The following is a 12,916-nucleotide window of genomic DNA, read 5'->3' as shown; positions in this document are numbered from 1 at the left end:
GCCACTACACACAGCTCGAAGGTTTTCGTTTTTGTTTTGTTTTGCGACAGTGTCTCGCTATGTAGTTCAGATTGGCCTTGTCTCACCCTGTATCCCAGGCTGGTCCCGGACTCGCAGCAGTCCTCCCGCCTCAGCCTCTCCTGTGTTGAGATTACAAATGCGAGGCTGGCGCAAGGGTGCTTTGGCTGGGCTGGCTGGCATCCATGTTAGGAACTGGAGATACACGTTTCCCATGCTCGGCAACCCCATCTCAACACTAGCTGTCTGATGCACACCACGCAGCTGTCTTCACTTTTCACGAGCAGAAACCACGCTCCCGAAGTGCGACTGTCCGGCCCTCGGTGGGTCAGCGCCAGTCCCCAAATACGCACCCCGAGGCTCAAGTGCAGGTAAGAGGCAGGAGGTCCCACAAGGTGGTAGGCGGGGATGCAGCGAGCTCCCTAAGCCTGCCTGGCCGGAAGCGGCGCAACTGAAGGCTGCCCCACGGGGAAAGGAAGCTCCGACTCCCTCGGCTCGCGTGCTGCCCGACCCCGCCCATCATCGGTGGCCCCGCCCACCCCTATTGGCCCCGCCCTTAGGCCGCGCGGCTGCTGTCCGGTGACGTGACCCGGCAGGGTGGGGCGCGGCGGGGCGTTGCCGCTTGAGTCCCCTATTCCAGTCCGCCAGGCTCCGCCAGCTACTGGGCGGAGAGGCGGAGGATGGAATTGGGTTTATCGGCCATTTCCCTGTCTCGCCACCAGCCCCGTGGCCGCAACAACGATGGAGCAGGAACCGGCGGAAGGAGCGGACTCTGTGTTGGTGTCAGGCGCTGCGGCGGCCGCGGCGTTTGGGGACTCGGCGCCGCAGGTAGGTGGCGGGGCCGCGGCCGAGCGCCGTCTCTCTCGCGCGCGGGCCTTGGAGCCTCACGGGGCCTGCCGGGCGCCCGCTCTCAGGCCCCGCGCTGCAGCACCGCACACCGAGGAGTGGGCGGCCACTCTTTCAGAGGAGAGGGGCGCGTCCTCCAGATGTTGATCATAGAGAGCTGAAGTCAGGTGACCGCCGTTCCCTCCATTTCTCAGCCTGTTGGTGCTGGCACCTGCTTGGGCATCAGCCTTGTGGTGGTGAATAAGAAATGTAGCTTGAGTTTTTACCTGCCCTGATTCGCTGAATCCTCATAACTGTGGGAGGTGGGTTTAAACAACCAGGTAAAAAAGGCTCAGGGTTCTGCAGTCCAACACAAATATGCGAGCCAGGTGGTACGCTACTAAAGTTCTCCTTTGGCAACTTCAAGCAAGCAACAGTGTATGGTTCCGCATGCCCCGTTGTCCCAGCACTGTTGTAGGCTGAGGCAGAAGGATGGAGGATCGCAAGTTAGAGCCCATCGTGGACAATTTAGTGAGACTGTTCAATGTTAAGTCAGGGTGTGTTTGTTGATGTAGAACTGTAGCACAGTGTTTAAACCTTGGATTCAATCTCTGTGATATAGGAGAAATAAATGTAACCCTCAACCTGTTAGATGCCTGATACACTGTGTTCTCCGAAATGGAAGAATGAATTCTAAGATACAAAGAAGGTTAAGAGTAGGAAATTTTGTGGAGGGAGAGATGGGGTGGGGGGGATTTGATATGATATGGATTGCTCACCAGCCCACTTCTCTTTTTGGAGACAGGGTCTTACTACATATTTCAGGCTGTCTTTGAACTTACTATGTAGCCCAGGCTGGCCTCGAACTCATTACAATCCTCAGCCTCCCTAATGCTGGAATTACAAGCATGCACTACCATCCCAGGCTTCAAAGGAAGTTTTATAGAGCAACATCAGGAGGTGGGTCCAAGGTGGGACAAAACTGATCAAACAATAAGATTACAAAGTATAGCAGCTTGGGTAAAAACTGTATTGGTAGCCGGAGAAGCAAGTCATGGGTACAGGAAAGAATAAGGAGAGATGAGTCAGGAGGCCCTGGTCACCTACCTAGGTGACTGATGCCTATCTAGACATTATTGGACTAGGTAGTATCAGTATTGTTTATCTCTCAGAGGCATGTAGGTCTAATCAGTCTTTAGCTTGAGGCCTGGCCTTCAAGGAAGGCACCTCCAGCCACAGTTGTACTGTGCTCTCATCTTCTGCACTGACTCCTGCGCTCAGGAGGCTGATACAGGAAAAGTCAGTTTGAGACCATCCTGGACTACATTGTGAGTTCAAGGCAACCTGAACTATAGCAAGACCTTGTCTCAAGAACGCAATGCTGGGGCCGGGGAGATGGCTCAGTAGAGGCCATGAATTCAATCCCTGGTTCCGCAAAAAAAGCAAAACAAAACAAAACAAAACAAAACAAAAAACCAGAACACAATGCTCCAATGAAGAATTTGCTTTCATTGGAGCTGGCTCAGGACTGTACAATTTTGGCTGTTAAAAATTCAGAGTTACTAATGTGTACAAATTTATTGCCTTATAAGAAAAAAGTTTTTTTCAAAAGGTAGTTTTAGGGGCTGGGGAGATGGCTCAGTGGAATAAGCACTTCCCTGGCAAGCACAAGGGTCTGAGTTCAATCCCCGGTTCTGCCAATAAGTAAATAAATAAAATTTACAAAAGGGGTTTTTGTGGGGGTGTTTAAAAAAAAAGTAGTTTTATTTTTGAGACTAAACATACCTGTGTGTTAGTGAGATATTACTCCCAATTACAGGTTCTTAAAGAACGATGCTGACTGCCATTATGACACTTATGAGATCTAATTTACACTCAAAAGTTTTCCCACGGGGCTGGAGAGATGGCTCAGTGGTCTAAAGCACCTACTTGGAACAAGCTTATCAAAGCATCAGGGACTGCGGTTCGATCCCCCAGCACCACATGCCAGCCAGCCCCGCCCCCTGGTGGGCTGACCTGGCCACACACACACCACTCTCTCTCTCTCTCTCTCTCTCTCTCTCTCTCTCTCTCTCTCTCTCTCTCAAATAAATAAATAAAAAAAAAAAAAGTTTTCCCACATACAGGTCTCTGAAATTTCTTGGTTTTTCCCCCTGTGTGGGGAGGAGGAGGAGGGTAACATGAAGTATTCAGAGGACAATGCTGATTACTTTTTTCCTTTGTTGTACTGGGGATTGAACTCAGGGCCTTAAGTACGCTAGGCCAGTGCTGTGCCACAGAGCTCCACACGCAGCCATCACTTGCTTTCATTTTTTTTTTTTGTGGTGGGGGTTGAGATCTTTTTGAGAAAGGGTCTCACTATGCAGCTGAGACCGGCCTTGAGCTCACTTTGTAGCCCAGGCTGGTCTCAAACTCAGTGATCCCCCTGTCTCAGCCTCCCCAGTGCAGGCATTACAGGTGTGCACCACCAAGCCCAGCTGGCTCCTGCTTTCATTTTTAGTAGAGACGTGTTGTCCACAGGAGCACTTGAACTGAACCTTTGGTTCACAGCATTTATATGCTTTTCCATTTGATATTACCTTTTGTCACTAGAATAGTGTTCATCAGGACTTTATCTTTGACACTCTTAATAGCAAAGTAAACACACTTGTAATGATTTACCAAGCTATGTCTTGTTTTAATTAAAGGGTCTTTTGGTTTTATTGGTATTATTTTGTTTTCATATTCTTGATTAAAAAATAATATACTACTTAGTTATGTGTGCACTTTGGCTCAGATTTTTTTTGGTTTAGGAGATTTTTTTTCCCTTTGAGATGGTCTTGCTAAATTGTGAAGTCGCTTGGGCTAAGTGAACCTGCCAGCCTCCAGCCTCAGCCTCCCATAGTGCTGGGATTATGGCTTGTCCTGCTTGCTTTCTTACGTTCCTAAAGGAACTCCAGGCTTATGTTAGAATTTTGAGCACAGTAAGGGGAAAAGGCCAGTGGGGTAGAGGTTTGGGTGGAGGGAAAAACTGTTATCCTATACTCCTTCCCAAGTTCATCAGAAGGGCACACCCCATTTGGGGATGGATTTCGAAATGGGTGATTGAATCTGTGCTTAGAATTAGGTCTCTAACCAGGCCACCCAGCCCTGGTGACATTCTATCCAGCAGCTGCTCTGAATAGACTTTTACCAGAATCTCAGCCTCAGTGTTACCAAAGGAGTTAAAATTTCAGGACTACTTGCTAACTTCTTTAGCACCTTTGTAAACAGGAGTAGTGTTGCTGTCACTGTGTGTCAGGAAATGATGGCTCAAGGATATGGCAGTGCTCTGGTTGCTGACAGCCTGGTTGGGGAAGTTAACACAATAAATTCCAAGTCCTGTGTGTCGAATGTATAGGGTGCCTTTGGAGTGTATAGAAAAAAAACTGCCATTACAAGGATCACACAGGTACAAGAATCAAGATAAGCAGATTTATAGTCCAGGTTAACCATAAAATGTGGTTAGTTATTAAGGATGTTACATTTCACAATTCCTGGTTTTAGGAAAGTTTTTTTCAACTCTTTGGGATTCGTTAAAATGGATTTTTTTTTTTAATTGACAATAAAAATGTTCACTTGTTTATTGTTTGCAAATGTAAAACATTTGGAAAATTGAGAGAAGAGTTTTTATTTATAATTGTTGGGAAGTTTCAAGGAAATGATTTTCTAGTTTGTTTTATCTGGCAGTGCCTCCCTTCACTGCCCTCACCCACTACATTCAAGTTGGAGTCACGTCATAGATTGTCTTTCATAGACTGCTTACTTGCTAGTCTGGTTTCTTAAAGCAAGGGTGACAAACCACAGGCCCGGAGCCCGAACCAGCCCGCCCTGATTCTGTAAGTCTTACTGGAACACTAGCAACTCTCTCGCATTCACTATGTACTCAGTGGTTCTGTGTCTGTGGATGCTTTTTTGAGTTCTGTTGTGCCTGCTCTGATCTGCAAAGCTGAAGGTATTTACTGTCTGAACTTTACAGAAAGTTTGCTGGCTCCTGAGATTTACTGTATCAAAAGCTAATACTTTTAAAATTTTAATATGATTGTTGTTTTCAGATAGGGTTTCTCTATGTAGTTTAGGATGGTCTTGAACTTAACCATGTAGCTCAGGCTGGCTTCAAATTCATGATCCTCTGGCTTCAGCTTCCCAAGCTGTGGAATTACAGGTGTCTACTACCATGCTCTGCTGATAATAGTTTTAAAAAATGAAAGTCTTATATAAAAGCCTCTTGAATAAAATCTCCATATGAAATATGATTAGAATAAATCAAATGCCTTTAAAAAAATATATTGCTGGAGGTATATAGCTCAATGGCATGGTGGTACCTGTCTGGCAAGTGCAAGGTCCTAAGTTCAATTCCCAGTAAAAGAAAATATAGAAAATATATAGGCAAAATGTTACTGAAAATTTTGTTTATATTTATCTAATTTTGCTATTGGAATGAAAAGTATGAATCATATTTTAGTCTTGTATAGTTAAAAAAAAATTGTTTGGAAAGAATATAACCAAGAGTCAAGTTAACCTTGACTCCATTAACTGGAGATTTTTTTTTTACTAGTCTTTCTCACTCAGCCAGAATGTTTTGATTTATTAAAGTTGTCTAAGGAAAATAACCAAGCTATTGAGAGAAATTTCATTTGCTTGTGTCTTTAAAAAAAGAAATACTAGCTGTGAAGGATTGCTAGAGCTTCTGCTCTTCCAAGGGGTGCAGTGGGATGAATGGGGCATGTGTGCGAGATCTGAGCTTGAGTCCCTGGCTGGGGCTTTGTGTTGGCGTGGATCCATCCAGTTATGAGGATGCCTGGAAATCTGACCTAGCTCCTCTGGTTTTCTTTTACTTAGGAAGCTAAGTAAGGGATCTAAAAGGCCAAGTCGTGGTGCAAGGAGAATTGCTGCTATAAAACATGAGACTGGATAGGAATTGCTCTAGGTATCTAGGGATTTGGGGGGAGGGTAGTGTAGAAGGTTTCCTGGGTGAACCACTCCCTCTCCTTTTAAATTCAGACAAGGTCTCCCTATATAGTTCAGGTTGGCCTTAAACCCACTAGGCCGCCCAGGCCACCCTCAAACTCAGTGATACTTCTCCTTCAGCCTCCCAAGTGCCAGGCTTACATGTGTGTACCACCGCATCCAGCTCACTTGCTTCTTATTTTGATCATGGATATAGTAAGTGGGCTGATTTCACTTGTTGAGAGATGGAATTTGTTGGAACCCTCAGAACAGGCTACAGACAATTGTGAAATAATTTTCAGGTTAGCTCATAAATACATAGCCTGTGTTACTAAAATTTTCATGGTCTATAGTGTTATACAGCAGTTCTAGTTGCTGCCAGTGATGTCTGGGTATGCCACTAAATAATACAGGTGTTTGGGTTGGCTGTATCTGGATTCCGATCCTAGCCAATCCTAAACTTACCTTTGGGAAATAAAGGACAAGTAGTGAAGGTGAGGGCGATCTGGCTGCAGCATCTATCACTGCATTAATCACTACGGTGAATTGTCTGATCTGGCTGGCTAGGTGCATGTTCCCTTCCTCCCTGGACACTCTCTATGTGTCCCTCCTAGAAGCCATGAGCTGAGGCAAAGAGAACAAGCACCCCTGACAGAGGAGGACCATTCCTTAGTCAAGGGTATATGAGTAGCTGTGCTCCCCTTCTACAACCTCCAAATAAGCTCTTAAGGATATAAAAGACAGATAAAAATCTTGTTTTCTAAAGATTAATAGGGAGCAATACATAAAAATAAAGTTACTTATACTTTCATGACTGAACAATTCTAGTCTACTATATTTATCAGTAAATCTTTCTCTGCAAAGAATTTTTTATAGTGGCTGAAAAATAAGCATGGGTTTGAATTATGTTTGCCCACAATTACGAGAATCCTTATATAGAAAACAAAAGTTTTATTTTGTTTTGAAGCAGGGTCTTGCTATGTAGTGCAGGCTGGCCTTGAATTTACTTATGTAGCTCAGCTGGCCTTGAACTCTTGGAGCTCCTTCTGCCTCGGCCTCCTGATTGCTGGGATTATAGGCATGTGCCACTATGCCTGGTGACACAAGTTTTGAATTCTGGATTATTGCAGAGAATCCTACCAGCGTAGACTTCAATTATAGTAATCATGTAGTCCTGCATCATTTTACTTTCATTTAGTTTTTTAAATATACCAGTAATTGCCGGGTGTGGTGACACATGGGTGTGATCCCAGCACTCTGGAGGCTGAAGCAGGAGGATCAGCCATGAGTTCAAGGGCACGCTAGGCTACATAGTGAGTTCAAGGCCAGCCTGAACTACATAGTAAGACCCAGTCTCAAGAAACAAAATAAACTATACAAATAATACATGAGCATATTTTTGTCACAAACCAAAAATAGCACCAAACAATAAAAATGCAAAAAGAATAAGACCTTCTTGGCCACTTACTTGCCTATATCTTCTACTTCATTTTAGTACCTATTTGTAGAGGTAGCCAGATTTTCCTTCACCATTGTGTATACTGTGTCTTTTTTTTTTTTATTTTTTATTTTTGCGGAACCAGGGATTGAACTCAGGCCCAGGCAAGCGCTTATTCTACTGAGCTATCTCCCCAGCCCTCCACTGTGCCTTTTTGAAAGCTAGTAAGATGCAAAAAACTTTAAGCCTGTAAACTTAATAATAAAAGCTCTTTAATGTCTCCTCCCACAGTGTACATTTATTTTCACTTTAAATATAGCTATAGATCTGAGATAAAATTTCCTTGGGAGTGAAATTTGGATATAATTAAAATTCCAAAGACTACCGTTCAAGTAAAAATATGTAAATCTTTTTTTTTTTTCTTTTTCTTTCTTTCTTTTTCTTTTTTCTTTTTTTTCCGTACTGGGGATTGAACTCAGGACCTGCACTTGCCCCAAAAAAAAAAAAAAAAAAAAATGTAAATCTTTTACTATCAAAAAGACATACTATTGATTAAGATATCTGGAAGTTCAAGGATAGGATAATTGTAGATACAGGGTTTTTTAAAAATTGTTTAAGGACTGAATTATATTTCTTTAATTCCTAAAAGTAACTAACTAAACATGTATTCATGTGATGAAAAAGAATCTCATTTGACACTCTTTTTTCTTAATTTATTATTGATACAGATAAGTAATGAAAGAGGCTTTGAAAATGTAGAACTGGGAGTCATAGGAAAAAAGAAGAAAGTCCCAAGGAGAGTCATCCACTTTGTTAGTGGTGAAACAATGGAAGAATATAGCACAGATGAAGATGAAGTGGAGAGTCTAGAAAAGAAAGATGTTTTACCTACTCTTGATCCGGTAAGTTTGAGACATGTGATCTTTTCGTCACTGGATCTTGTTTTGATTATTTGTTGTATTGAATGGAAGAAACTTTTTTAAGAGCAACTATATTCTGATTATAAAATTATGTATTATTATTTTGGTAGAAAATAGTATTTTTATACAACATAGGTAGAAATATCCCCAACATTGCAGTTGACTGAAAGAATTTGTTTTTGGTTTTTAATTTAAATTTTTAGTTAGTTGTTAGTGTTAATAGATTTATATAAGATTTGTCTTTATTTTTTCTTTCTTTTGAGGCCATCTCATTATGTTACCTAGTGTAATAGTCACTTTCTGTCACTGGGACAAGAACATCTACAACTCAAAAGAGGAGCACATGATTTTAGATGGTTTAGTCTGTGATTGGCTGGCTCCAAGGCTGTAACCGCATGGTGAAATGTGTCACAGAGGAGAGCTGCTCTAACCATGACAGCCAAGCAGTAGAAAGCCAACTCAGGAGCCAGGAATAAAATTAACACCCTTCCAGGTCATGCCCCCAGGGACTCATACCCTCCAACCAGGCCCCAGGCCCCACTTCCTAATAGCATATATAGTAATGAAGTCGTCAGTGGATTAATCCACTGGTGAGTATAGCGAACTCCATGGTCCAGTCATCTTCACCTCTGAGCATGTGAGACTTTTGGGTACATTGTCAATATAAAACATTCTGCCCAAGCCCTCACAAGGCTCATGTTTATCTCATGTAAAATGCATTTAGTCTATCTCTTAAGTAATAACCCTGCTGAAAAGTTCAAGTCCAAGGTATCCTATAGGATTCAAGGTACACTCTTGACTGTGAGCCCTTATAAAATTAGAAAGAAAGGGAAATACTTCTAACATATAATGCTATAGGGAAAACACTTGCATTTTAAAAGGAAGAAATAGGAGGATAGAATGGAATTTGGCCAAAGCAAGACTAAAGACCAGCTGGGTAAAGATTGAATTCTATAGCTCCATGCGCAGCATCCTGGGAAAGTTGTAGTAAGATGTGAGCTCCAAAGAAGTTAAGAAGCCCCACTTTTATGGCCTTGTCATTTGCAGTCCATATGATTTCACTCTTGGGCTATCTCTGCTTAGCTTTTCTTTACCTTTCTGGTACCTCCAACATCCTGAAATCTCTGTGGTACCTTTGGCTTTACTCTCACAGCTTCAGACATTGCCTTCTTTGGGGGCATGTTGCCTGACCTCTCAAGGAGTAGAAACTTCCATAACACACAGCTCTTGTATGTTGTTTATATATCTGAGTGCCATATGGATGGCCAAGGTCTGCTACCACTTGGAGAATAGCCTGGACTCCTTGGACTACGGTTACAGTGGTTTCTGAGTGAAAAGATTGCTGACCTGGGGATACACTTTCCTAGGCACCCCTCGATGAGCAAAGCTTCCTGGGTCTATTTTCTTAGTCTTTTAAAGGAGTTGGTCCTTCTCTACCCTTGAGCCTGAGAAGGCTGTGGTCGGGTTGATTCCTGAGATGCCCTTAAGGCATCTTTTTTATTGTTTTAGTGTAGAGTACTTGGCTTTGTGTGTGTGTGTGTGTGTGTGTGTGTGTGTGTGTGTGTGAGTGACAGGGTCTTGCTTTGTGGTCAAGGATGGTCTTAGTCTCATTGTGTAATCCAGGCTGCCCTCACAGCAATCCTTCTGCCTTAGCTTCCTTAGCACTGGCATTACAGACATATGCCACCACACTTGGCAGTACTTGGCTTCTTAACCACTTACCAGTCCAATTATTTAAGTTAATTAAATTATTTTTAAAGCTTATTTTTTATTTGATTTATTTATTTGTTACAAGGTCTAGTTATGCAGCTCAAAATCATAGCAATCCTCCTGTCTTAACCTTGCTAGCAATGAGGCCAGCATGGTGCACCTGGGGTTCCAGGACCATCACGGCATGCAATCGAACTCGAGTCCTTGTGCTTGCCACACAGGTGCTCAGACCACTGAGCTGTCTTCCTAGCCCTTATTTACTTTAAAGACAACATCTTGCGATATAGTTTAGGAGGGTCCCTGAACCCATGACCATCCTGCTTCAGCTTCCTGAGTGCTGGGATTTCGCCTGGCCCCAAATATTTAAAAATATAGGATGACCGAAAATTACAATTTTTTGTAAGATGATAGGAAATGTGAAAATGACAATTTTATTACATTTATTGAATATAATAATTGATTACAGCTAGGTGTGATGGCACATGCCTGTAATTCCATCACTTTTGGGGGGTCAAGGCAGGAAAATCATTGCAAGTTCAAGACCAGCCTAGGCAACAAAGTGAGCTTGAGATCAGCCTGAACTTCATAGCAAAACCCTATCTCAAAAAGACCATTAAAAGTTGAAATGACACTTTCCTGAACAATGCTTAGGATAGTCAGTACATAAATGAATGGTACTGCCTGACAGATGTTTAGGGTAAACTTGTAAATGGTTAAAAACACCTCTAATTTTTTTAGCAACTACACTCTCCTTGGCCCCAATTTTACATGTGATTCCTTTCTGGCCAGTCTAGAATCATCACGTTTCAGCTCTGAATTTTGCTTTTGATTCTCATTAGAGATAAGGTAGCTAACAATATGCACACCACAAGCTGAATGTTGGGTGCCTTGAAATTTATTCTACCAGATTAGTCTGCAGACTTTCAATTTAGCCCACTGCCTTTTAATTTAGCAACACACAAACTCTAGTAAAATATAAATAATTTATTTGCCAGAATGTAACATGTATGATTCCTAGTCCAGTTTCTAATAGATCTTAGTTCCTATCTGAAACCTCCTGAGTCTGGCCTTTATTGTCTGTATTTTTATTAGCATTTTGGTTTCTGAGCTCCAACCAGAATCTCCCATTAATCCTTATTTACAGCATTCTGAGGCTTCTCTCCTAGCATCTCTAAACCTTTCCAGCTTCCTCCCCTAAATCAATTTCAAAGGCTTTTGTATCACATCATTAGCTATAGTCATACCAACTGCCCAACTTTTGGTACCAATTTTCTGAGTTAGTCACTTTTCTGTTACTGGGACAAAATACCTGAAACTTGCATCTTAAAGGAAGAGAATTTTATTTTGGTTTAAATTTAGGGGGTTCAGTCCAAGGCTTCTTGACTTCAAGGAAGAAACCATATGATGGGCATGGCAAAGGAGAGCTGGTCAACTGTGACAGCCAGAAAGCAGAAAGTGAAGGGAGCGCAGGGGACAAGAATATCCCTTTTGGAGTCATGGCCCTAGTGACCTGCGCCTCCCACCAGGTCTGCACCTCCCACCTCTCAACAGCACAGTCAGCTAGGAGTTAGTCAATAGGTTAACCCACTGATGAATGTAGCTCTCCCTCTCACCCTCTGTGATCCAGTCACCTTCCAAAGGTTCTGCCTCTAACAGGAGACTTTGCGAGGGACAGTTTAGAGTTAAACCATCATCTATTCTGCCCTAGACTTCATAGTTTTCCTGCGTTGGGCTTGCAAGTAGCAAGAATTACCAGACTATACCTCCACGCTAGTCTTCTCTCTGGTTTATCTAATTAAATTGAGTGCTTTAATCTCAGAATTCAATTGTTGTCCTGCTAATTTCTACCCAAAATTTAGTTGTCAATTCTTTCTTTATGGTATCATGTCATGGTTTGCTTAGAAGATAGTGTGGTTTTTTACTTCATGTGCTTTACTAGTAAAACTTGAGAGTTTCTAGATATGCAAGATGTATAAGACTTTTTGGATACTGGTGTTCACACCCACGGGGACTCCACCACTGAGCATTCCTAGCTCCTTTTAAAAAAATTTTAGGGGCCAGGGAGATGAGTTCAATCTCCAGTACCACCAAAAAAAAAAAAAAAAAAAAAAAAAAAGAAAAAGTTCAATAGTGTAATGTAACTTTAATAATGTTTTTTGTGTTTCTGGAGATTAAGCCCAAGGCTTTCATGTCTAGCTTTTAAAATTTTTTTTTTTTTTTTTTAAAGTTTGAAATCAAGTTTTCCAGGCAGGATTTGAGCTTGTGATCCTTCTGTCTCAGCTTCCCTAACTGGTAGGATTACAGGCCTGTGCCATTGCCTGGCCAATAAGATATTTTAAAAAGTAGGATGGGAGGTTAAAAGGTATGAGAGGTTTGTAGACTCGAGCCCAGCATGGGGAACTTTAGTGACTTGGTGAGACCCTGTCTCAAAATGAACAATACAGGGTTGGGCGGGAAACTTAGTGAAAAGGCCCTGGGTTCAATCACCACTAGTGCAAAGGTACAAAACAAAACAAAACAAAAAAAAAGAGATTTTGAATAATGAAAAAGAAGTATTGCCTTTCCAAGTAGTCATTGAAAATTCAGTTGAATCCCATGGTTTTTTTTCTTTGTTCTTTTGTCTTTTTTTTGTGTGTGTGTGGTTTGAAGTATGCTTTAATTTGTAAACATCTGTGTTTAAAATAGATGAACCCTGCTCACAATTCAGATAATAGACCCAAGACACAGTACATGAAGTTCACCTGTCACAGGGAGATGGCGGGGCTCAGGAGCAAGTGGTACCCAGGCGCCAAGCTGAGTCTCAAGACACAGGGCCAGAGGCCATGCCAAGAAGGCAGGCCAAGACAGCCTGCCCAACAGTCTAGGCCTAGGACACTGCCTGGCCACCTGCGGGGCGTGAGGACGGGATAGGTGGAAGCCAACTCTGGTTCTTCTGAGTGCAGCTGCACCCTGAAATCCCAGCCCTTTTTGCTCCCAGCCCTGTTCCCAGCCACGGCCCTGGTGAAGAGGGCTCATTGGTCTAGGCTTGCCCTTCTAG

At 42.6% G+C, this 12,916-nt stretch overlaps 1 protein-coding gene across 1 annotated transcript in view; it reads left to right on the top strand.

Annotated features, from left to right (window-relative positions):
- The first annotated feature begins 603 nt into the window (after positions 1–603).
- Fam177a1 (family with sequence similarity 177 member A1) overlaps positions 604–12,916 on the top strand; it is a 28,953-nt gene continuing 16,640 nt past the window's right edge. The window contains 3 exon segments of the mRNA XM_004648896.3: positions 604–727; positions 729–846; positions 7,978–8,151. Of these exon segments, the coding sequence (XP_004648953.3) occupies positions 699–727; positions 729–846; positions 7,978–8,151 (321 nt within the window). The 5' untranslated portion in view covers positions 604–698.

Source organism: Octodon degus, unplaced genomic scaffold (assembly GCF_000260255.1).
Source record: "Octodon degus isolate 3935 unplaced genomic scaffold, OctDeg1.0 scaffold00086, whole genome shotgun sequence".
NCBI lineage: Eukaryota > Metazoa > Chordata > Mammalia > Rodentia > Octodontidae > Octodon > Octodon degus.
Note: the sequence above shows the minus strand (reverse complement) of the source record. Positions and strands in the feature narration are given on the sequence as shown.